This window comes from Epargyreus clarus, unplaced genomic scaffold (genome assembly GCF_041222505.1).
Source record: "Epargyreus clarus isolate Ecla_fem2 unplaced genomic scaffold, WU_Ecla_fem_2.2 ptg000029l, whole genome shotgun sequence".
Taxonomy (NCBI): Eukaryota; Metazoa; Arthropoda; class Insecta; order Lepidoptera; family Hesperiidae; genus Epargyreus; species Epargyreus clarus.
Genome location: NW_027332235.1, coordinates 10,278,120 through 10,305,354, shown reverse-complemented (window position 1 = coordinate 10,305,354; position 27,235 = coordinate 10,278,120). Strand labels below are relative to the sequence as shown.

At 35.4% G+C, this 27,235-nt stretch overlaps 1 protein-coding gene across 5 annotated transcripts in view; it reads right to left on the bottom strand.

The window, feature by feature from the left end:
- Window positions 1-3,697: 3,697 nt before the first annotated feature.
- The window catches only part of brat (tripartite motif-containing protein brain tumor), a 636,751-nt gene continuing 613,213 nt past the window's right edge, over window positions 3,698-27,235 (bottom strand). For all 5 annotated transcript variants that reach the window (XM_073089636.1, XM_073089638.1, XM_073089635.1 and 2 more), the window contains one exon: window positions 3,698-19,523. In XM_073089636.1, the coding sequence (XP_072945737.1) occupies window positions 16,967-19,504 (2,538 nt within the window). In that variant the 5' untranslated portion in view covers window positions 19,505-19,523 and the 3' untranslated portion in view covers window positions 3,698-16,966. The remainder of the gene's footprint in view (window positions 19,524-27,235) is intronic.

Below are 27,235 nucleotides of genomic sequence, written 5' to 3'. Positions count from 1 at the left end.
TTTCCCTAGGGAGAGCGGCGGGTGGCGAATCGATAGTGCTATCCGACCCCTGCCTCCCCTTCCTAATATGAGTGATTCATGCATTTGATCTTTGTTGCTTAGCTTGTACGTGTGTGACTGTAAGTTTAAAGTTTTTATATGGACGCGTTGAAGAATATATAGTATCAAAATTTTGGCGACAGCAATAGATGTTAAGACATCGTACATCTATAATAATATTAAATCTATAATATTAAATTATAATATTTTTTGTATGCAATTTTATATTGTCCGAATTATATTTTTTTGCCGAATAAATTATTTTATTTCTTTCTTTCTTTCAAATGTCACTTTCACTAATAGTTTCAAAATGTTACTAATCTTAATCAATACCTTTGTGTAAAATCAGTATTTTTTTGACATGTTTATAAATTGTGATATAAATGTAAGTATTATATCTGCAATAAATGATTTAATCCTTATCCTTACTAATATTATAAATCCGAAAGTAACTCTGACTGTCTGTCGGTTTGTTTGTCTCTTCTTCACGCCTAAACCACTGAACCGATTTTAAGTTAGTTAGTTAGGTAAAATCCAGGAAATCCTACGGGAACTAGGGATGGCGATCTACGATTGGTTAATCGGAGAATCGATCTTTTGGACCAAAAAGTAGATTATTTAATCCATATTAGTAAGGATTGAATCGTAAACTATGCATTTGATCAAGTGATGATCTTTAGCAAAGTTGTTGTCTATGAGCCCACGAAGGTTTCAGAGTTGGTACGACCAATTTTCGCCAGATGGCGCCACTGTCATTCCAATGAAGGTACGAATTTTCAGTTTTATGTATGTTAGTATGTCATATTATTTTCTTTTAAACGCGGGCGAAGCCGCGAGCAAAAAATAGTTTCATATAGTTTCTTTGTTGTCTTCTATTTATTACGTGGTTCATTTAATTATTTCTTAATTCAGTTCTATAATCGCAATATGTGTTCTTATGGTCTACTTTAAAAAGTGTGGTACTGTATATTTAGACAAATAAGACATACCAACTTAGTCTTCCGAATATGATCAAGATGATCAAATCATCTTATTCTATTTGTGTTTGACGGCTGCAGTGACCACTCAAGACTGCGTCATAAATAAAGATTTTTTCGCTACGTATATAAAAAGAAATGTTCCGAGGGTATGTGAGGTAAGGTCTCCACATGAGATCCATGCATTTGCATTTACATTTATGTCCAGTTATTAAGATCCTAAACCTTCCATGTTTCATAATATGAGATCGTAAGTTTAAATTTTCATCTAAAATCATATGCAGATATGAACTAAATTAAATGCCTTGACAAGCGAGAATTTCTTCAAAAAGTTATTAAAGTTAATAAGCTTCGCTATGATATACATATACCTACACATAACACCGTTTTTAATTTAAAATACGTGATAACTCTTCTTTGAAATCACGGCGGTAAAACGCCTCACCTTCTAACAAAAAATACAGCTTTGTGCAGATAGAGTACTTCGCTTACAAGCGTTCTAACTTACTCTTCTGGTAATTAACTACACATAAGATTAACTTCAGTTTTTGAATTATACATTTTTTTTCTGTTGTTGTATTTTTACAGTAGCTATATTATATATGGTGTCTATAAATTGATTATTATAAAATACAAAGCGAACAAAGCCACAGGAATACTGTAGTTAAAACACGACGAAGCAATTCATCGACTTCCCTAAATCAAACCTTACATCAAAACGTAAACTTAAACACACGAATGAGAAATTTTCCATACCTTTACCAGGTGTATAAAACGAAGTTTGTGCAAATAAATTCAAATGTAAATATCTCGTATTCGGAAGCATTTCAAACTTCCACAAACATATTCCCTTTAAACCTGCCCAGGAGTTTACACTTCAAACGGTAAGTCATGAATTTTGGAGGGCAGAGACGTAGCGCTACGCCGTAGACGCTACGTCGTAGCTACGTAGCGCCGTAGCTTTTATGGCTCGGAAATATAGGATGTTATAAAATATTTCACGATCCATTAGTTTGCTGGATCGTTGATAGCTTGCGGATGCGATCGTCGGGAATTTCGACGTAATTGAAAACTGGGGCCGGAGACCTAAATAATGTTGTATAATATTATTTCTATGACCTGCTGCTTGTGTGGATCCTTGGCGTTTTGTGCATTTTAAAAGTATGTTTGGTTATTGGTAAAAGCATTATCCTCTACCCATTAATGTTTCACTTCTGTACACGGATCTAGTCTGAGAGTAAGAGCGACTTAGGTCATAGGCCACACCTACTGCAAATTGGTAGACTTCTCACACCTTTTGAAATTTTGCAAATATTTCAGTTATTCAGAATTTTTCAGTGTTTTCCTTAATAGTTAAAACAAGTGAGAATTAATTTCTAATACGCACATACATTTTAAAAACTAGAGCCTGGGATTCGAACCTCGGATCTGCTGATTGAGACTGGGTTTCAACCTATTACTCTTAATCCATATTCTTTGATAATTTTCCATTTAAAGTCTAAATAGTGGCTTCGTAGAATCTTAACAGCCAAATATAAGCCGTAAATTAATCGACTTACTTAATCTTACCTTTCTCTATAAGTCAATAAACATCCTGTGGGCAGTTACAGCGTGACGTCACGCACGTGACGCCGGTGTTTCCGTGCGCTGGTCACGTGCTGCGGTCTCTATTTGACGTTCTCGACGTGATCAGGTTGGAAACTTCGTAATATGTTGGAATTGTAGCTAATGTTTCCTGGATGCAATTTATCATACGGTTTTAGTATTAAGACTTGCAGTATACCTACATAGGTATACTTGCTAAGAGAAAAATGGTATTTTTATGGACCAGCATTGCACCTGATAATAAGTTAATACTGAATGGGGACATCTATAATCAACTATAAGATAAGGTTTTTAGTCAAAAGAAATTAATAAAAAGTATTTTATTTCATTGCTATGTATAAAGTATTAAGTGTTAGTCAGAAGTATATCAGATGTATCTTTAAAAATGTGTTCATAGAGCAGTGAAAATCTTAAATATCTGTAGAAATAATATAATGTAAATATTACTTTAAACAACGTCAAAATAATGAATAGATGAAATTTATTCATTAGTAGCTGTTATTAATGATATCAATTTCAAGACTTTACTACCCTTAAACTCGTAGCTTATATAAAATATTTTTAAAAGCAATTTCTTATGAGTTATATAAAATTCAGTCAGTTTAAGTTGTAACTGTTGTCAGCGTAAAGTCACGCGCGTGACGCTGACGTTCCCGTGCGCTGGTCACGTGCTGCGGTCTCTATTTGACGTTCTCGATGTAATTTCTTCGAAACTTCGTGTTGTGAAGAATTTAGAACTGCGGTAAACTTTTTATAAGAGTAGTCTTATAAGTGCTAAAATGTATTATGATAAACATTTTCAGTGACGAATTTAGAACTGAGGTAAAGTTTTTATAAGAGTAGTCTTATAAGTGCTAAAATGTATTTTGATAAACATTTTCAGTGTTTTTTCCTGTTAATAAATTATGTGCCTTGGAGTTGTTTTGATGTAAGAATTATTATTTTTAAACGTGATGAATAATTAAATTGGGTTTTAAGAATTATTTGTACCTTTCTTAGTTTTCTTGTATCCAAAGTTACTTAATCGAGTGTCAATGTGTGTAAAAGGTAAGGTATAAACAAAAAAACAAATGAAATAAAACCCTTACTTCAAACCACTTTTTATTTCGTGTTCATCATTTTAATACAACATACAAGTAAATTTATCCTCGGATATTATTTATCAATTCTTAACCGCTAGCTTATTTTTACCTGAATAACAAGTATGTATGTATGATTATCAACGTCGATTTTATTATCGGACGCTTCAGGAAAATACAGAAATGCTTATATAAATGCTGTCCAACCCACACGGCTTTTTTTAACACAAATAAATCATTACATTAACAAACCTTACATAAACCCTTCGAATGGAATGTTAGAAGCGACACCACGCTTGATTCCACGCACACATAAAATTAATACATCAAACACAATAGTTTAGACAGCCATCAATTAGAAACAGACTGAACATCAAATGGAATTTCAAATTTACCGAGCGACGTTAAGCTTATTAACACTATTTTTAAACAATTACTTTTGTGCTACGAGTTGAATTTAAGAAGCGCATTAAACAGTATATAAATGTATAGAGAAACGCGGCAAACATAACGTGTAACGTATTGTATGGCAGATTAACGCCGCGCGGTAAAATTAGACAACTTAACGCAGAAACGTAAATAATTTTCACTCCGTGAATATTTACCGTTTTTTGTAACGTAGAACAAGGGAACGTGGTTCGAGCTTGTCTCAGACGAGGCGAAATGAACGTACATGCGTATAATTTGCGTCATTATTACCCACATCCTAGGTAAATACATCTATTCGATCCATTACAGTCCCACTGCTGAGTTGTTGAAAACGAAGCTTAAGGCCTTAGTCCACCACGCTGGCCAAGTGCGGGTTGGCAGACTCCACATACCTTTGAGATCATAGATTTCTCAGGCGTGTAGATTCAACAGTGTTTCTTCCTTCCTGGTTCCATCGTCAAAACAATAACAATTATAGTCCGCTCATGACAGTCAAAATACTTGGGATTCGAACCCGAACCCATGGTATTGAAGTCAAAATTCATACGAACTATCATAGTTATATACGTAAGTGTAATACTGCGTCCACACGCTTGGCAAACCTCAAAAAATGTTACAAATTCAAGTGTGGATAGAGTGTACGACTTGGTTCTTTTAGGTTTGCATGCCCTTGCAGCCGGACCAATGGGAGTGTCGGGTAAGCAAAAAGAGAATTTTCTGCAAGTGCCAAGCATGTGGATGCAGCATAAGTAAAACATTGCAACGTTGTGTGCATATTTGTATTCAACCTATAAGATTTATACATGTAAGATTGCCTCCACATTATTGTGTGGTACTGTGATATGCACGATGATAGAGCACACGATACGATAAAAAACGTCACAATGTTTCTAATCTAAGGTAGCCTGAAGACGAGGCGTGTTGTCTGTGAGTTAATGTCACGTGTTTTTAATTTGTTATCTAAGAATTCATGTTATATTTTCTTTAGGAACTGCAAGGAAATTTCAATACCCTGATTTTGTGCATGTTGAGCTTGTGAAATGAAATTCTATATTTACGCCAAGATTTCGATTAGGTATCTTATATGCTAACTCATATAAATACTTTTAAGTCGCTATCCTTAAAATTTTGCAAATATTTACTGCTTTTCATCTTTTATCCCTTGTTGAACATAGACGTTGCTCTGGACAGCATTTAAAATAATTTATTTCTAATAAGTTAACATACTAAAACCCGCTTCTAAATCGCTCAGAGAAAACGCCTCGTCTCCAAACGCCCTAGCATTCTAACCCGTAAGGTTACATCATACTAGTACGCATTTCGCCCCATCTGGGTAAGCTCTCGAATAATTAATACTACATAATAAGCAATTAAAATAAATAGCTGAAACAAAATAGAATCACATTGGAAAACACAAACGCACACACGAGAAACAAATCAACTGGTAGGTACTGGAAGATGGGACTAATCATATAAAATACTAACTCTAACACTCAGCGTATACTCTTGCCATCATGTATAAAACTTAAGATATTTACGGCTTTGCCATTCAATAATAAATAGTATAAATAGGCAAGGCTGTTTAAATATTATGAGATGTTGATTGGTGTTTGACGGTATCAAGATAGGTGGAATCCACAGAAAATTTACGGTTTGCGATGGTCTTTGACACTCAAAGGAAAGCGTTAATATCTAAATAAACCATTTCAATATCTGGTTGGACATTTTACACTCCAGAGAATTCAAGAATTTACAGTTGTATGATCATTGTGCTATTTGGTCGTCCTTGGTATGAAAGTACAAATTTAGCCATAAAGTGATAGTAATTTAGTAATGGTAAACATTTTTTCGAATTCTGTCAGGTGTTAAAGAATCTTTTGAACATATAGGAGGGATTGTTGGAGCCAATACAGGATTTGAAACTAATTTATGACAGACTACAAGTGTTATCTACAGGGACAAACTTGAAAATCTCTGCGATATAGACGAATACTTCATCCAAAAACCGCAAGACTATTTATAGGCTGAAATAATGACTTGACACCGCCACCTAACAACACCAATCAAATATATCTCACAAATTTAATATAACCTATGAGTTGACCGCGATACTCTTGGCGTGAATTAGCTTAAATGTTGCAATTGATCTCAAAACATTTATCAACGCACCATATAGAAGACAGTTCTTTTCAAAAATTTGCAAAAATCTAGAAACTCGTCTCATTTTCTTCAAAGATCTGCCTTATTAGTAATAAAAGATAATGCGTGGTCAACTTATAATTAGAATATATGATACGATAGGAATAAAAGTATACCAAAAATACTTGAAGCCTTTAACAAGTTGGTAGTTGTAGTCTTTTGCAAAATGAATTCATGAGCATTCAATATCAAGAAGTATTGACGAAGAAAATGTAAGGCTTCTAAGGGGTTCAATTTCTATATTGAAGACAAATGTCATACTAATTACTCAGATCAAAGAAAGATACAGTAAATCCTTAAAAGTAAATCCCAAAGTAGGAAAAATAAGGATAACATACTAAAAGACCTTACTGACACATTACAAGTGTCAAAACCCGTGACTAGAGAATGGCGTAAAATTACGCTGAAACTTCACGAAAGTACCACAAAACTTAGGCTAACCTAACCGAAACGTCTCTGACTAGCTTCATAAATACGATAAATTACGAGATAATAAATAATAATAAATTAGAATTTAACAATCAAAAAGTACGTAAAATTGCTATTTTAACTGTTGTCGAAACTTTAACTATTAATAAATTAAACAGTGCGATAAATAATACAAGTGGGGTTGACGTGATCAGAAGTGCGAAGGCGGAAACAGGTGAGTCAGTTTTTTTTTCAAAACCACAGAACTGTCGAATACAATCTAGTATAACATGAACACTAAACAACTAAATCATTTGCCACGATTTTTCTAGCGGCGCCCCCATTCCATAGAACTACCCAACAACTATTCAAATAAAATAGTCAGTAAGTGTTTCTTAACAAGAAACACTTCGACTTATTGCCAAAGTTTCGAAATGGGCCAATACGTTTCCAAAAACCGACACGAGACGAAATCGTGGCAAAGACCTTTTACCACACGTTAAATTTAAATTCCTACACAGATATAAACCTTAAGTACCGATTAGCATTCAAGTTCATTATGAAAAAATATATCATTGGAAATATTCTTCAACTTCTTTTCTTAACCACATACCATCAAAGAACAACTTAATTATGCATGTGACAACCGAATTTTATAACTACACGTTTATCCCTAACAACATTTTGGCAACAAATATTATTTTTTCATTTTTAATTTTTTTTCCATCAATTTCAACAGTAACGTCAACATTATCGAAGTTAACATTACCTTCGTTAAATTTACCAATGTTTCATCGAATTCGTTTGTCATCGTCTTTGGAAAGAAGACATAGAAAGGTATCGACAGAAAACGTAGAGACATGTGTGACTCCAGTTAACAAATCGATAAATCCGACACAATTTTGCCTATCAAATTTAATCTATATAAAACTCTTCCTTCGATTTATCACCTGGAGTCACTTTGAAGCGAAATGATTGTGTATATTACCTAACCAATGAAAAATAAATATCCTGATTTTTTTTTACATTTTTTTTATTTTTATTTTTCTGTGATCAGTCTTAAAATTGAGTCATACGACCTAAGTAAGAAATGATGAACCTTAAATTTACCTTAAAAATCGCTAGGCCAGAACTAACTCTGAATCTTTTCGAGGTCGTATTTGTGATCTGTATAAGAGTAGAAGTAGTAAGAACTATTTAAGGGGAAACATGAGAAGGTCTAGAGTATGAAAGTGTAGGCGACGATTGATGACGATTTTTCTTACATAATTGTTGTTCTTCTCGATAACATTATACCCCTCGTATTGACAAGTCGTCACGATACCCACAATGTCCGCATTTTTAACAATTAAGTAAACGGGAAAGTTTAACTGTCTAAGGAAAAGGCTTCTCCGCTAGTAAGGCTCTCGGGGAAACTAATTTACACCACCCCTAATACATACATTATTGGTTTTAGAGTAATCAACATTGAATAGTTTTCATTTTATAATTATCTTAACACTAAAGAGTACAAAAAATAAAGGAAATATTACGAATATATGAAACCAACAAGTTATTAGCGAAACTATCGCATCTCATATAAGAACAACATGTTTTTTTTCGTTACAGTAACATTATACTTATGAAGTAGATGTGAAACAGATCGATAAATATACTCAACAAGTGGCCGGGCAGCTCCCGAAGGCGACCGGAGCACCGCCGCGGTACCAGCATCGTTATCTACAATACAAGATCGTTTCCCTTCGATTATCCTCATTGTATCAAAAATATCTGCTAAAACAGCCCTTTCCCTTAGAGAAAACTCCATAGAGTACAATTTGAACAGTCTCAAAGTAACTAATGTAGGTAACAATTATCAATGTCTTGGGGATATGCACGAATCGAAATTTCGAAATAAACATCTACTGGTACATTACGACGTAGATGAAGCGATACCTACACAGAATGCTACGGCAACACCTATACTAGATATTATACGGATACAAGATTATAATTAGCACATACATTTAAACTGTATCATAAATGCATATAATGATCGTTTGAAACACAGAAATATTAAAGTCTGTACAAAATTCAAATGCGTTCAAACTTCTTTTATAAAAGGATTAAAATATTCCTTTAAATTTAAGGCCACGGCGTATTCTGGTGTTTCAGTAGTACGTTATAGTAAGATTACTGTTTTTAAAGAAGTCATTATTCTAATGACGGGCCTTATATACAGTAGAAGCTCTTGGTGCCTTGTGGAGACAGTACAACGCTGTGAATTCTCCAGCTAATTGAATATTCAGTGTTTCAAATCATAATGCTGAGCGAAGCATTGATAGAAAAGTCTGAGAAACGGTACGTTTCCTCCAAACGTCTTAACCTACAGTGATACACTACAGAGCATGGGGTGAGACCGCTCTACTATTAATATTCGTATGTAAAAATATCGGTGAAAGACTGTTCAAAGCTCAAGGTGTCTTAACCACTAGACTAACATACACAATGCCATATCTAAAAATACACACTACACCATAATGCTAAGTAGGATATAATTTAAATTAGTTTTCATAAGCAGTGTTTTAAATCTGGCAGGATGTCAATTTATATGTGTAAACATTGTGTGTGGACAATTACAGCGTCATATAACTAATTAGTTTAAACTTACGTGCATACACATATATCGATACCATTTAAATATCTAAAAGCAATTTCATCGGCGACTAGCTTCATTGAGAAAGATTCCAAACTATCGCTATCTCGCTCTAACCCATCCAACGCTTCTCAAACAACAACAAAAGCCAATTGGTCTATTTAATTTTCATCTATTACCAATGTCACTCCACTAAGTGGATGATATGTTACGTCCCAACATGAAACAATTCGCTATTAAAACTTTTTATTTTAAACTTTTAACATCGAGAAAACTGGCTCAGTATTGTCAGCAGATCAAACATCAAAATTTTCAAACTTCACTAACCATTCCGTCTCGGCAACCATCGATCTAATAATAAGAAACATTATTTTTGATATGTCATTAACTAATCCATCGCCTATTCTATGCAATTTCATTTGGAATCTTTCCGCGATAAAAATATTATCATTAAATAAAATCACACACCTTACAGTTAATAGAGTTAAATACCTTAACACACGTTAGGAAAATAAAGTTTATAGTACGTAATACAGTATATTTGTAAGTCTTAACATTTGCTTTTACGCAAGCTTCGTATGTGAAAATTGCGTCACAGACCCTGGAACAGACACTTCATAAAGGAGCACTATAACACATCCGGCGAATCTTGTATAATACGTCACAAGGCCGTCTAAGCCTTACGTAAGTGCAAGTAACAATTGTCCATCCGAAACTATTCCACATCCTAACTTTTTTCGGGTCAAATGGTCTGTATGAAAAGACTTACAAAAATACATAATTACGTTACAGATACTATGTTACACGAAGAGCAAAGAAATGCATAGAATTATAAATGTACGACGATTATTATTATCATTATACCTAACTTCAATATTAAAGTAGAATTCATATCATATAAAACACCTTAAGAAAACTCCAAAACTCTTCAATACAAAATTATACCATTGGGAAAATAAATACTATTATTTGCAAACGTCTCAACTAACATAAGCGATAGTAAAATATTTTTTTTTATAATAAAATGTATCATAAATTCAAACGTGAGTTAAATTTAAAACATTCAGAGTAATCTTTGAGGATGGATGGTTTGTGCTTATATGCGCTTTGTTACTTTTATCTTAACATACAACAATCACATTTTCGACAAATCGTGTACACACGGAAACATACAGTGTTTCGCCCGCCGTCCCTCACACTACTATACCGAGGGAGACAGTACACGTTTCGCTCTACACAATGTCCAAAAATTTAATTTTTACTCTCAAAACTCAACGTCAGTCATCGAATGCAGTAAAACCATTGCATGCATCGCATTTAAGAAAAATATTTCAAAAATCAAGTGTAACACCAACGTTCTGTGCATAGTTCACTAAATTATCATTAATTAATTAGCGAATCAATGAAATTCAACAATGATACAACGTCGCCGCTTAATATAATCGATAAAAGCGATGATCGAAAATATCATAAATTATCAAAATTTAATGAGAAAATTAATACAATTCCTGAGCAATTGATAGTGTTTACTGCCGGTGCAGCGATGTATCAGATGTCCACACCTCCGGAGTCGCTACAGATATCGTTTATAAGAATAATATCAATTGTGTAGACATCGCTACAATAGATACAATCGCTGTACATGCGCAGATCTTAAAGAGATCCGATACAGTAAACAAACGTAGAAGCGACAATGTATTTACAATACCGCGTAATAACGTATCGTTAAGTACTATAAAATTCAACGTTCTACTACGTAATATAATAAGTGACCAAATAGTCAACCACATACAATCTGACAAGCTAACATTGATACATTATTCTCTACGTTGATGAATACATTAACAGGTGACTTTTATTAACCGTTACCAAAATCGTTTTCAAACAATGTTAAAGAGTATAGCTACAGATATGGTTACAGTGAAATCCTTACATGTCGATGCCAATCATGACCGTACGGATATTTCCGAGCCTTTCAACAACAATCCAGAAGTCCTAATTTCCATTTCACATTCTAATAACAATGTTTCGATCTAAATAACATCTTACAAATACTTTCTAATCGTTTTCATAATTTCCATTACAAAAATACACGCTCTCTCAACATTCTCAAACCAGCTATTAGACTTTCCAACGTTTCCATCGCGTACGACCCGACACTCCTTACACCTAAGAAGTAATAGCTACGACGTCTTTATTCTAAATTATTTACAGTTTTCTACACACTTCCTGGGGATTACTAATTTTGATTCGTAAATTTAGAAAACGTAATCAATGATGGTACTAAGTAAAAGCTTGAAATTTCATCAATGATCATTGCAGACCACTTCGAGGCCCAGTCGATGATTTATGATCATTTTCTCGAAATCATTTCCACAAGATTCAAGATTATCGAAGTAAATTTGATCAAAGGTAGATCGTCTTAAAGATAAACTCGATTAAACGAAGAAATGATGCAAAAATATCAATTGGGCCTTAACACTTAACGTTTTCACTCAAGATAAAGTCGATAATGATAGGCTTAAGGGCGGGAAGAAAATTGAAAAGGGTAAATTATCGGGAAAATCTGACGAGGAATACAGCAGCAGTTAAGAGGTAAACACTGTTTAATAAGTAGCCACAGAAAAGGACGCGAAATTGTTTCGAGACTTTTATAAAACAATGCGACTTTTGATTATGATTGCACTGAATGAAAGATTTTTTCATGTAAATGGTCTTAATTTTAATCTTAAGAGAACTGCTGAGTATAAAATTATAAACAATCTTGTAAGCCTAGTCCGTGCTTACGTTACACTAATAGTGCTAGTTAGTAGTAAAATGTTCCCTAGAGTAATTGACTTGGAAATAGTGGTTTTGGTTAGCGCTTTATTGAACTCTGTTTAAATCAACGCGAAACGTATGGATCGCTAAAGAAATTAGATATAACATACGTACAAAATTTTGACATTTTCTATACCTTAATAAGAGAATGAGAAAATTATATTAATTTACATACTTGAATACCAAATAGACAGAATCTTGACGAATTTAATAAGATTTCAAATCTTTTACATTAAATTGACGGTATGGATAAATTTCCACAAATACAGATAAATAAAAGTAAACAAACACTCAAGGAATAAATCTAGTTTCGATGGGCCAGGAAGACGGCCGCATCGATAAGATTGAAGGATACAATTTCCCGTTGGTTTGAACAGAGCCTTCAAGGATTTAAAGCAGTGCTGCTGTAGGAAAAGGGAAACAGGATCCATAGAGCTAATACAGTTAATAGCTACATTTCCGTAGAAAAGTAAAGCTTAATCCGGATATTAAGATTACTTACGTTACAATACAAATAGTTCTTAACCCTACACTCATAAGAATATGTAGTTAAAGTTATATAGACCTAAACTGCGATTTGAAACTACCGCCTAATTCACTGAGGAGCTTAGTTTTGCAAGATTTTCAGAAGATTTGTGCAGTGTTCTAAATCTAACATTTCTTGTAAATAACATCGTTTAATTACGATAGAAATAAACCAAAGAGGTGTATGAAGATAGTAATTATATGACAGGTACTGAAATATCTGAAACTTACGATTAAGGTCTTGTATAGCCAAATGGTGTAATAGAGCAAAAGTGTATGTGTTTTTGTATTTCCAACTTTAAATCCTTTTTAAATTTCTAATACAGTATTGTAGATTTGATTTATAATACTATCGTAATCAATCGATAAATAATTTAGACACAATGTTAGAAATAAATACAAGCTTAGAAAGCGCCCATGATGTCGCTTTGAGAAGTAAATTAATTGATAAATTTAAAATTTTTGCTAAGATATATTGTGCAGTCTACTTGGTACAGATGATTCAAATCCACGTCCAAATGGGTGCTCATCTACGTTGTGTAGCGATACTTAACACTAAAGCAATACTTACGTTTCATGCCAACGTTTGTTCCCCAACACCAACTGTTTCTAATGAATTCTTATCAAAAATGCGCACACACACATAAGTCCCAAAAATATAGATAAATACACACACGCGCAGGATTCACCACCACACCGCGTAACGTTTGTGCTAAGGAACTAGAAAGATTTAGATACCTAAGAAAGCAGAGCATTTAGAAATAGAGTGACTTTTCCAACATTATCCTATTGAGAACTAAGAGATTTAGAGAAAGATTAAGGCACAGACTGTTTATTAGACGTATAAGTTACCTCAGCACAAACATTATCTCCGATCAGTCATAACTAGTTTGGAAGCTCCAAAATAATTATGACCAATCATAGGAACACTAGCATAGCAACTACTTGGGCAAATAAAAAGAAAAAATAAAACACACAGTAAAACTGCAATGAACTGGTATTATTATAAAAAAGCAATTATACAACAAAAATAATTCAAAACAAAACGACGTACATTAATTTAAAGAACAATTGTTTATACAAATAATTAAAAAAATATAATAATTATAACAACAAACATCGACAAAATATTTAAAGACAAAACATGTTTCAATTTAAATCAGTCCTCAAGCTTTAGAAATGCAATTTTTAAGAATGAAATGTTTTTCGTTACAAAAAATCATTTATACTTATTATATTATGCAAAAAACACAAAAAATAATTGTGAACGAAAATTAATTTGTAATAATAATAATAATCTTAAAAACTTAAATTACCTATTCAGGTTTATTAAAAAATAACTCATAATTGTCATATTTAAAAAAAAATGTTAAAAAATATGGATTACAGGTATTATAGTAAAATCGTGAAATGAGCGGTTGTCATAACTTGCAAATTCTTATAAAATTTTGATACACTATACTATACTTAATATAAATATAATACGTTGGATTTTCAATTAAGTAGAAGCGTATATTGTTATCGACACGATTTCATTCGTTGATATTGCGACAATGCTTGGTAAAGTTAAATACCGCATTGAGATTTCATGACGTAACATCCACGGATGAAATCGAACCAATATTACCCTAAGTAAAGAGTTCCGATGTTTCTAACGTAACTTCAGTTCATTGGAATGAACTTAACACATAACACAAAGATGTAATCATTCTAACTCCTAGGCGTAAATTCATTCGAAAAAACTGAAGTAAAGCAGAGACTGACGGCCCAATTTTCGAATCGATTGATAATTACAAACAAACAACTTTATCACAGTAGATTAAGTGAAATACAACAATTTATCCGATCTTAGGAAAGATATAATAATTAATTTATTAGGAACAGGGCAGTCTATATTTAAAATCATTGGTGATTGATCACTGAAATTTGGACACTAAAGATTGGACATTAATTCTACTTCACCTAATCTAATGGGCAGTGATTCCAGTGGATCATTTAACTATTATCGAAGACACGTCAAGACCATGTGCGGCCTGTACACGGCACATTGCAAAATTCAGAAATACAACGAAATCATCAAGAAAACTGATCTTAAATGCTCTGAAATTAGTGCAAGTAGTTATTCGATAAATAATAATGAATATAAATAAGAGTTCCTAAAATAAATAATAAATTCATTGGTTTTATCGTAACAAAATCGGATCGGGTACATTACCAGACTACTATCTTGCACTAACGAGTAAAGAGATGAAACCATAGAGGTAATAATCGATCAGGTAAACCTATGATTAAATTTAACAAATCAGTAGAGTATGGTACATATTTACAAACAACACTAAATATCACTTATTAAATCACAACATGGTTGTATGGCACATGTAAAGCGGGTATTGCAAAAAAAACGGTGGGCAGAGCTGCTAACATCTCGAGACGTGTCTTCAATGTTTATGATTAAATACATAAAAATGAGATAATTTAAGAGCATAGGAATATCACCAAATCGATCGCGTAATCTAGGGTAATCTAATTCAGATCAATAGTTAAAGGTATCTCCAATCCCGAAGCGATGGATCGCATCAGATCTCTTTATTGTCATAGATTCAGCAAATAAAAAAAAACACTAAAAACATTATTAACTAAGAAAAAAATCAAAACTAATGAAATCAAACTAAAATAATTCAGCTAACACACTCAAACACACGGTAATGTAAAAAATTATAATAGCATAATAATATTCATAAAATACAAAAAAAAATTAAACGTTACACATGCACCGTATAATACTACTGCTACAAAAATAAAGATGTTTCCATATAAAAAATATCTTACCAGAATAACAAATTGTATAATTATTTTGTATACCGAGCAAGCTATTAATACTCCAGTAAGTAGTATGCGTGTTGCGCAAACGCATCATGGTGCTCTAAATCTGCTAAAATCTCAGAAAAATCATTAAAAAAATATCTAGCGAGACGACCACTTTGCTAATGTGCTCTACTAGTTACTACCGTGTCCAATCTATAAAAAAAACATTTAAAATACCTACTTAGATTTGTATAAAAACGAACAATATTATTATCAACCAAATGTTACTAATCATAAAAAACAACGAAATTAAGGAATTTATGAATTCGTGGGCTCTCAGTGACTAGGCGGTAATGACGTCATCGGTCGAAACAAGGAAAACTGTCTTCCAACAAACACTAATCAAGAATAAAAACTATAATAATCCATCAATTTTAGTTACAAATAACCTAAAATGCTTTATAATACTCCAGGTTGCTTTAGTCGAAAGATCGGCGTGACTCTAATTTTGGGGACTGACTGAGCTCTATAAAACATTTTCGGTCGCTCGCCACCTTGTGATGAAAGTATTTTGATTTACGAGATCAACAATAGGACTTTAGTAACACTACTAAGAGTCTATTGAAGTACGTGCCTAACGCAAGCCGCAGTCAACTTTGTCATTGATAAAACCCCTAACATCACATTTCCCTAAAATTTTGTAACTACATCAAAAGGGGTAGTAAGTAAAGATTGTCCACATCAGCTCAATCAATTTAACACTTACCTAATAATAATGTAACAACTTCTTACTTAGTTTCATAATCATATTTCCATCGACACAGAATAAGTGCTAATTAAAAACAGGAAGTGCAGTTGTGCCGAAGAATCTTAAAACTAACAACAATACGTTCGATTGATCTCTTAATACGATAAAATCACACACTTAACGTCTAACAATTTGTTAAGTAATAATAGTTAAAATATTGGTCCAACAAATGGGCTAAATAATACAAACGCCCTTAATATTCATCCCTAATTTAACGATGTGGGATATGAAAAAATATTATTCAATAGATCAAAAAATGATAAGGATCGAGAACCGTTCTCATATCTGGATCGAACCAAACGGGTTAATCTCTATTTTCCAAATAGGTACTCAGTAACAATGTCAATACTATATCTAATCTCATTACAGTTTCGTTCAGAATAATGCGTGTCGACGTCACGCCGTTCATCGTGGTAGGATTCAATTCGTTATTCAATTTAATCACATCGATGCAGCCGTAATTTATCACTTGCACTTACAAAATTTAGTTCAAATACCCACTTGTCACTTCACAAATTTAAAAATTGACTCACATGGCCAGAACCGTTATGTTTGAAAGCTATTTTGTTTTAGGGTGGTCAAATTTTGGCATAGAGTTCATCGGTCATTCCGATCTCCTCTGGTAGAGACGTTTACTTCACATGCCTATAGGCGGCACTTGCACGTACCGGTAGATGTAGAGACGGTAATCCTTGCTGGCGAGCACCACCGAGCCGTCGTCCATTAGCGCCACGTCGAAGCACTGCGCGTGCTTCACTTTGCTCTCCAGAGCAGATACCAGTTGAGCATCCTGCGTGAATATTGTCAGATTGAAATTGTTATGATTGTCGGCGATGAGGATCTCTCCAGCTGCGTTTATGCCCACACCGATCGGATAATTAGTCACGCCTTCGCCTCCAATCTGTCGCAAGTAAATGCCTTCGTAGTTAAACACCTTGACGCAATGCGCACGATTGTCGCTGATGAAGATTTCTTGCTTGTCATTCACGACCACGCCATTCGGGAACTCTAGGTGCTTGGAGCATCCAAACTTCTGTAGCACATTGCCAACTTGATCAAAAATGATAACGCGCATCACTTTGCACTCAACGACGACGATGCGACCCTTGTTATCAACAGTAACACCGCGAGGGTGCTGCAGGATGTTAGCACCGAATTTGCGCACAAATTGCCCGTATTGATTGTAAATCTGAATCTGGTGTGTCGGGGATCTTTCAGTGACAATAATGTCGCCAGATGTGCGAACTACGGCCACTCTGTTCGGGTAAAGTAGTTGACCGTCGCGCTTACCACACTCGCCAAATTGGAATTTGAAGCGTCCCTCCTTGTCAAATATCTGGATGCGGTGGTTGTTTGTATCCGCTACGATGATGTCATTTTGGGCGTTAACAGCGACGCCGCTGGGCTCCGTAAATTGACCTTCCATGACTCCGAATTCGCCAAATTTGCAATGATAGATCATTTTCTGTCGTTTTATTTGTGACTTCGGAGGGAAAATCGCCGTAGAGATCAGCTTGCTGGTCAAGTCTAAAATAGGATCGGGATGCGTATCTGTCGGCAGAGAGTACAGATTAGAGGTAGTTGGTGGGAAAAGAGAGTCGCATCCACCGTTAGACCATTTCTCGTACGGGTTTATTCCGTTAAGATTAATATCTCCAATAGTAGTCGTGAATGGGCCCAGGCTACTGGGACTGTTGAATCGTTTAGAAATGATGTTAGACTCGAATGGCGAGGTCGATTGGCTAGTGGGGCCAAGTAGGCCATTGGTGTAAGGGCGATCTAGTACACCGTTCAGTCCCGTCGGGAGGTGGATGCCTCCGTTCAAGCTACCAGAGCTTCCATTGACGCTGCTGCTGCTGGAAGATGATCCTCCATTCAATAGAGAACCGTTAGTGGGGCGAGCAATAGGTGGTTGCTTTGTTGGGCCAACATTAGCTTCGGAGCTTGAGCGCACATATCCAAAAGTGTTACGAACACCTACTTGAATAGCCTGATAATTGGAGACAAATTCGAGCTCACAGGCAGTTTGGACACTTTGCTCCGGATTGGAGCTCATTAGGGTTTGCAGTTTCGTGTCTAACAGTTTTCTAAACATTAGTATCTCGGCAATATTAGCACATTTGGTGAGCCGATCCACAAAATCGCAAGTTTGGTAAATCTTATCGACAGTTTCTTGAGCTTTCTGTCCAACAACAGTGAGTGCGATCTGTTTAGTCGAAAAGACACTTTCGAGTTCCTTAAGTAACTCTTGCTTACGCTCTTCAAGCATAGAGCGGTAGAATTGGAACGTATCGTTGATTTCGTTCTGCGCTTTGTGGTACTGCACTTGTAGCTTACCAGCGGCGTGTTCCACTGTCTTTACCACGTGTCTGATCTCAATAGCACGGGTCTTAGCTTCAGTTACAGCTTGCTGCATGAGCTCCAGTTGTTTCGGTCCAGCGTCGGACAGATGTTCGCAGTCGTGCAATGCAGCGGGGTGCTCAAGAATGGTGCATTCCTTGCATACAGGAACGGAGCACGTACGGCAAAAATATTTCAAGATATCATTTTTGTGTCTCGGACAGAACGAAGTCTTTTCACCGCTCGGACTAAGGGTGGAACCGAGCAATCCCTTGTCATCTTTAAGGTCAGTGAAGGCCAATACACGGTGTCCCTCGAAGCAATGCATGAATTGATGTGCCATTACACAATTGGGGCACAAGAAATTAGCGCAGTCCAGGCAATGAGCCACTGCGTCGGATTCTTTAGACTTGCAACCCGTGCAACGAGCTGTGGGCGAGTTGGTCTGGCGCACAGCGGGCAGTAAGTCGGCTTCCTGCTCTACGGCGGCAGCGATCACGAGATTGGTCAGGAGGGCGGCTACTCCGCCGGCCGGCAGCTGGCTGTCCACGCGGCAGGTGACGCAGTTCACCTTATCGGGGTGGGTTTGTTCCCTCTCCAAGCAACCCCGGCAGAAAGTATGGAAGCAATTCAGTACTTTAGGATCGGAGAAAGTTTCTCGGCAAATTGCACAGGTAGTGTCGAGGCCGTCGAACTCACGGAGGTCACATACGGCGGAGTCACTCGCAGGGGGCGAGGAGCCGCTCAAAGTCAGGGGCGATAAGGAGCCACGCTCCAGCGAACCTATAGAGTTGGCACCGGGCAGCGATTCAAGGGACGGGGTGCGTGAGGCCATCTTCAGGATACCGGCATCCCTGGAACAAGAGAAACAAACTATTAATCACAATTGAAATTTTATTTACACACACATTATATTTATTTTGGATTTAAAAGTGCGGAAATATGTAAGGTCATTTCTAGTTAACGTATCATAACCCAACATTCCATAAATTTGTAACAGAGAGGATATGATGCCATTTCGCAATACGCCCGAGACCTTATTACTACACATACCTAAATAAACCGAGGAAATAAGTAATATTTTGAGCCGCGCGCAGTCGTACCGCGTTAAGGAAAATGTCGAATAGACGACGCTTCTTCGAATTTTGTCGGAAGATATCATGTGACGTAACAACGACCTGAATCATATTTCATTGAAGTACCTAACGTTTTATTGCTCGACTGGTTTTAGTAGTGATAGCATCTAGAAAATAGAGGCGAGGTCAAAATTTGTGGCGTGCAAGGTCAACTTTGACATTCTTTGTGAATGTAAGTGGTTAGCTACAATGTATGTTGCTCAAGTATGTACTTATGACAGTCCAATTAGCGAAGTTCATACGTAAGTAGGTACCGGTTAGGACCACTGATATTTTTTTATTCTCTACGAATCCTAACTAATAATACTATTAATGCAAATGTGAGATTGTTTGTTTGTAAGAAAGTGTTGCACTTTCATGCTTTAACTACGTAACCGAATGTGATGAAATTTTGTAAACACGTTGTCAAGGATTCAGAAAAGGACATAGGATTCCTTTCATCCCAAAAAAAGTACTGTTCTCAAAGGATAGATTAAAATTGTTGACCACAACCGAACCGCGTAAAAGCTAGTGGCTAAACAAAGAAATTCTAATTCTAATATGCATCGAATATAGAATAAAACTAAAAGCAAAACAGTGATATTGCAAAGGAGATTTCCTTTAAAAATTACAAAAGCGAAACCGCTGTATCATGCTTCAATTTTGAAGCAGTGCTTTATAAAATTTCAACTGATAAGTAATACAACGTAAATGCATTTGAGCCGGTACATAGCGCAGTATACTGGATAAATAGTGGGGCTTTAGTGAATATTGCAGTATATTTACGAGAGGAGACCGGGGTTGGAGCAAGCGAGCATCAATAAACGCTCGTGAGCCGAAACTTTAACCTGCTGTAAGGTAACTGAATAATTTAATGTTAGTTATGATAGGAAATTCCTTGGCGTGTAAAAGTTTCCGATACAAGACTAATAATGTAGGAATAAAGATATTTTAAATGATTACATAGACAATATATGTTAAGGTATAAAGATTAAATGAGGTAAAAATGCGATTTTGTCCATTTGACTTTCTGTATGATAAACGGGTTTATGAAGACGATTCTCAAGGGAGAGATACAGTCTTCTGACAGCGAGCGAAGCAAGTAAAAGTGGTAAAATAAACAAAAATCGAATATTAGATATGTATCGAATACAGAATAAAACTAAAAGCAAAACAATGATATTGCAAAGGAGATTTCCTTTAAAAATTACAAAAACGAAACCGCTGTATCATGCTTCAATTTCGAAGCAGTGCTTTATAAAATTTCGTGCGCAGCCGATAAGTAATACAACGTAAATGCATTTGAGCCGGTACATAGCGCAGTATACTGGATAAATAGTGGGGTTTTAGTGAATATTGCAGTATATTTACAAGAGGAGACCGGGGTTGGAGCGAGCGAGCATCAATAAGCGCTCGTGAGCCGAAACTTTAACCTGCTGTAAGGTAACGGAATAATTTAATGTAAGTTATGACAGGAACTTCCTCGGTGTGTAAAAGTTTCCGAGACAAGACTAATAATGTCTATGTACGAGTAAAGTTGTTAAATGATAGCATACACAATATACTATACTTTATGGAATAAAGATTAAATTAGGTAAAATTTAATTTTATCTGTTTGACTTTCTGTATGATAAACGGGTTCATGTAGACGAAATTTCATATGGACATGCATTTACGTAACGATAAATAATCTCTGTAATACATGAATCGATAATCGATCACAAATATATTATGTAGGTACGCGTTATTAGAATTGACATGAGATTGGAAGTGTGGCCAATCAAGTTATGTGGGTATATATCGAATTTGATACATTTATCAAATAATAGGTTTCAGAACAAATAATCTATACATTTTTTGCCTACCAAGGATCAAAACTTTACAATGTCTTGTATGAATATAGTGTTAAAAGTCGATCTGAAACATGGTTCACAAAAGATAGATAGATTATTAAAAAGGGACATAAAACGTTACATAATGCACCTTCACCAACACCATAACAAAGCAAATCAAGCATAATATGATACGATGCATTTTGAAGGGCGCCGTTGCTATAGCAACGGATAGGGCACACGTAAGGGGATACTCCTGGTTATTTGAATTAGGGTGAGGGTGGAAATATATTTTCGGAGCGACTATCCGAGGGGAGATATTTGCAAGGTGAACACCCTACATGAGGTTCTTAGCCCCATCGGAGTTAGTGGGGGCGATTCGGAACTTATAGCTTTTATTCGATGTTCGTGAATATCGGGTGTTTTGTTATTTTGCTTTTGGTATCTGTTAGAACTGATGCTACTGATATTAAAAATTAAATATAATTTGCTATAACAGTGAAAAACCATCGTGAGGACAACACTGAGAGGTTCATAAGAAAAGTTCTTAAAGGCGTGAAGTATTTTAATTAGCACTTGGCCAGCGTGGTAGACTATGACTTTAAACTCCTCTCACTCTGAAGGGAAACCCGTGCCGAGCAGTGGGACAGTAATACGTTGACCATTATGAAGTACTAATAACAATTTCTTTCAGTGATTAGTGTTTAATTATATTATTATTATTCGTAAAGATGAAATATCTCAAAAGGATGCGAGAAAGTAACGTGTACATCAAGAGCGATGATAATTTTTGATTAAATAATTAAGAGTATAAGATAATTAGAAATAATTATTAATGATTTAGTAATTGTAAGCGTTGTTAGCGATGTTAATAAATTATGTAATTAAAATAATACGTTTATGGATTTAAAATAAGCTTTCAAAAAACTTCTTAACACACATTGGATTGCCTTTTGATTGACGAGTAAATATAAGTTAGTATCTCAATTCATTCGAATGTAAACTCCACCAGAATCGAACTTTCAATACTCCTAAAAATCGCCACAACGCCAAACATTTAAAATTATAACAGACTAAAATACAGTTTCAATAAAATATCACCTGATACGAATAGTTTATTTCGTGTTATTTTTTTCGTTGCCATTCCAAAATTCTAAATTGCAAGTTTGCACAAAACCAATCCCTAACTCCCAGAAGTCCCAAATTGAATTCGATGTTTGCGAGCGTATCTATTGGGTGCAGGTAGGGTTGCCAAAAAGAGCAGATTAGTAAAAAAGTAAAAAATACAGCAGATTAGGCGAAAAAATAAAATGTCCAGTTGAATTCCTTTAAAAAAGGGAAAATTTATTCAATCACGCAAGGCTATTAATGTTTTCACAAAATATAGTAAGTCAAATGAAAAAAGTATAAGATTAGTTGAATAATTTCAATGAAGTACATTTTAACAAGTACAAAACACGTAGTTTTAAGCATTATTTAAAGTAAACGAAAGACAATTGATTTGAATTGATTGATCGATTTGATTGAATTGAATTCTAAAACTCTGTATCTGTAGAAACTCTGTACAGAGTTTCTGCGAGACGAAAACAGACTAGAACAAAATATGTCTACGTAAACATTCCGTTTACATTTAAAAATAAGACATTCGGTACTACAACAAGAACATTTTGTCACTAAGAGAGAATAGACAATGTTACAATAAAAACGAATAAATTAAAAAAAAATCACACAGCCGAATACAGAACCCCCTTCTTTTCGAAGTCGGTTAAAAATGGAAACTGACTGGGTACGTTTAAAGTACATCTCCATTTATATCTGGCAACCCTAGTCCCCGTATATCTTTGTGACGAACTATTTAGACGGCGCATGCAGACTGCCATTACACTAATAGTTCTGAGAAAGCTCATATAATGTAACGGAGACATCGACAAAGTAACGAAACAGACTTCTAATAGGTAATCAGTTTCGTATGAATTACTTAGTTTGACGAGTGCGATATATCGTCGTCAACCCATTACTGATCAACTGCTCAGTTTTAAGTTTAAAATTTTGAAAATGTTATTTAACAAATTCTTAAGACATATAAGATTGCTCATATTTTCCTTCACTGTTATAATTAATTCAGTTTAAGTGACAAATAACTTCTAATACGCACATAACTTAAAAAAATGCGAGTTGTGCGCCTGAGGTTCGATCCTTGGGGGACATATTTCAAACCAGTTTTATTGCTTGAGAGAATTGTGCCCTGCTTGGGTCTTAAAACGGCTACATCATTGAAAAATACAATAAAACGCATAAATATATTTTAAACCCTACAAGCACTAAGCCCTTAAATGAGGTAAACACCAATATTTCCGCCGTTTTCCGTTTCTCGCACTATTTAGTAAATGGAACAAGTTTCAAACAGAATTTATTCCTAGACCACACAACTAGACTTTAATTCACGGCTGAGAACCTCCAAAACAGCGGTTTAACGGAAAATCTGAAGTGAATATCGAAATAAGTATTTTATTTTATACATTCACTTTTTGGATATAAAATATTTCAATTGTATAGTACCGAAGCTACTTGATACTCCAAATGAAACAGCAGTCATTCTTAAAACTAAATACTAGTAAAAAATCCAAGGACTAAGTTCGAACGTCAATTGTAACTTTACCACATGCTACAAAATAGACATACATTGACAAAGCGACTAACATGATAAGTCATTTAAAACATTTTGGGCTGTGTAATAGCAGTGTTAAGCGTTACTATGTAATATAGACGAATCCAACGGCACCTCATATGTTAAAATCCGTCAATCTGTTTAGGCTGTAGAGCGTGCTAAAGAATGAGACACATAAGCTTGAAAAACATTAACTTGGACACATTACATTACCGAAGGTATTATTTAATGTTAAGTCCATGAACAGTATACTATCACGAAGAGCTCATTTACCGCTGCGATTTTATTAAAATGCCTTAAATTTTATAATGGAATGGCAGATTGCTACTAACGTTAACAAACGCTACATAATGACGCATTGTTGCGTCACACGCTTCAATTAAGGGAGGTTAAATATAAATATACAGCTGTTCATCAGTTAGCGTTAAACATTTATTTTGAAGGTGGTAGAACCCTTTGTGGTTCGACTCCGGCGGCACCACCGCCACACCTATTTCTGCCTAATAACAGCAGTGTTAAGCGCTGCTGTGTTCCGGTTTGAAGGGTGTGGTAAGGGAGACAGACTTTTCCGAGGCGTTCCAGCCTAGTCCTCAGGGGTAGCGGTGCATCTGTGTTCGACCTCGGGTAGGAATATCTAATCCTATCTGGGTTTGAGTACAGATGTCCATGGGCGGCAGTAGCCACTTACCATCAGGTGGACTGCATGCTCGTCTGCTACTCTTATATTATAAAAAAAAAAATATTTCGTTGAAATATAAGGGAGATAACACATGAGCGTGATTGAGGGTATCAAAATCAATCACTGTTACTTTTAATCTACATAGCATGCAGAAAATCTCATGTTAAACGGACTGGAAATAAATAAAATAGACTTAAAGTTATTTATAGTAGCAGGTATGTGTAGCACGACACGATGGTACGGAGTCTTAAAAACATTTTGAAAAAATATCAATTGAGATTAGGTAGCATGAAGAAAACTTGATAAGTAATAATATTATTGGCTTTTTTAAATGAAAATGCATGTAATGTAACCGCTAACACGCGTCACACAGTGGTCATAATACCAATCTAACACCCATAGGGGTTTCGGTTCATTCTCCGACCAGGCCCTATGCACAAATTCAGATTTACTAGTTAGTAATGTGAATAGTCATTTTTATGTAATATCGATTAATTCTTGTCTATCAAAGTTCGAGCATTGTCATTTTTTTACTTTCTAAGTTAACAAAATTTCGTAAAGTAGTAGGGTATTGGTTAAGATTATTTTTAACGTGCGTTAGAGCTACGAACCGTACCTCTGAAGTTTAGACACCAAAAATAGCATTTCCTTTGTGCCTAAGTGTCTATTTCTATTATTAAGCCCATTCATCGTGTCTAATACTCCTTGATTAACCCACTTGGCTGAACGTTCAGCACCGAATCCATATTAATTCATGAGCATAATTTAATACTAGCTAGTTTACGGACTTGCTCGCGCGTCGACTAACTCTTTACTTTCGATATTAAATCATGATCTACGTATATATGTATGTATATCAAATTATTTGTCAAAAGCTTAATGTTAATATATTAACAATACAATATTTATCGTTTTAGCGTCAATGACGTGCAAATTATTATAAGGTAAAAAAACATATTCCAAACCAAATATTATATAATAGGTGCTATTTTAAGGGCTCTAATTTTGGAATTAACTATATTTGAAGGTGGTAGAATCCTTTGTGGTTCGACTCCGGCGGCACCAGCGCCACACCTATTTCTACCTAATATCAGCAGTGTTCGGCGCTGCTGTGTTCCGGTTTGAAGGGTGTCGTAAGGGAGACAAGACTTTTCCGAGGCGTTCCAGCTTAGTCCTCAGATGTAGCGGCGCATCTGTGGCCGACCTCAGGCAGGAATATCTAATCCTATATAGGGTTGATTACAGATGTCCATGGGCGGCAGTAGCCACCTACCATCAAGTGTACTGCATGCTCGTCTGCCTCCTATATTATAAAAAAAAAGAAAAAAAAATAGCAATAACGTAAATGGGAGATTAAATCAGTCATTTTTTCAACAAAAGCAAACATCAACGGATTTGAACTAGTAATTTTGCGAATGTCTTTACAGCTTTTACAATAATACACTGTCTTGGAGGCACTTGGAGCAGCCTCTTTGTTGTAAAGAGAAACACACTGCTATAAATATGATTTACATACAGACATATCCGTTACCATTTCATCATAGTAACTAGATATTACTGTACTAATCCACGTAAACCCATTCTCTATTCAGATGAGATGGCACTATCGCCGTCTCGCTCGCACATTGCATAATAATGTCGACACAGTATCACTTTATAATCAGCTCAGCTCAATTCCCTGTGATATGTGTATTTGGTGTTGAGTCCATTACAAATCCATTACTGTCCCACGGCATGGATCTCTGATATTAAATTTGACTTACAGGGGTTTAAACCCTGAGACTTTTGGAGTGTAATGGCAAATTTCCAAATGTTGAGTTGTCATTATTTATTATATGGTAACTGGCGCTCATGGAAACCTTTTTTTAGGAGTAGCAGACGAGTATACGACCACCTGATGGTAAGTGGCTACTGCCGCCCGTGAACATCTGTAATCAACCCCAGATAGGATTAGTTATTCCTACCTGAGGTCGGCCACAGATGTGCCGCTACCCCGGAGGGCTAAGTTGGAACGCCTCGGATAAGTATGTCTCCTTTATCACCATTCAAAGCGGAACACAGCAGCGCTTAACACTGGCCTTATTAGGTAGAACTAGGTATGGCTGTGCTACCTCCGAGTTAGAACCACACTGGGTTATACAATTAAAAAGCTAACCTAACTAAATTATCCCTATAACCATACATATTGATATAGGTCTGTTCTCCACAGGTAACTTGACTTATATGCCTAATACATTTGCGCATTGGACGTCCGGCCATTAGATAGGGCCAT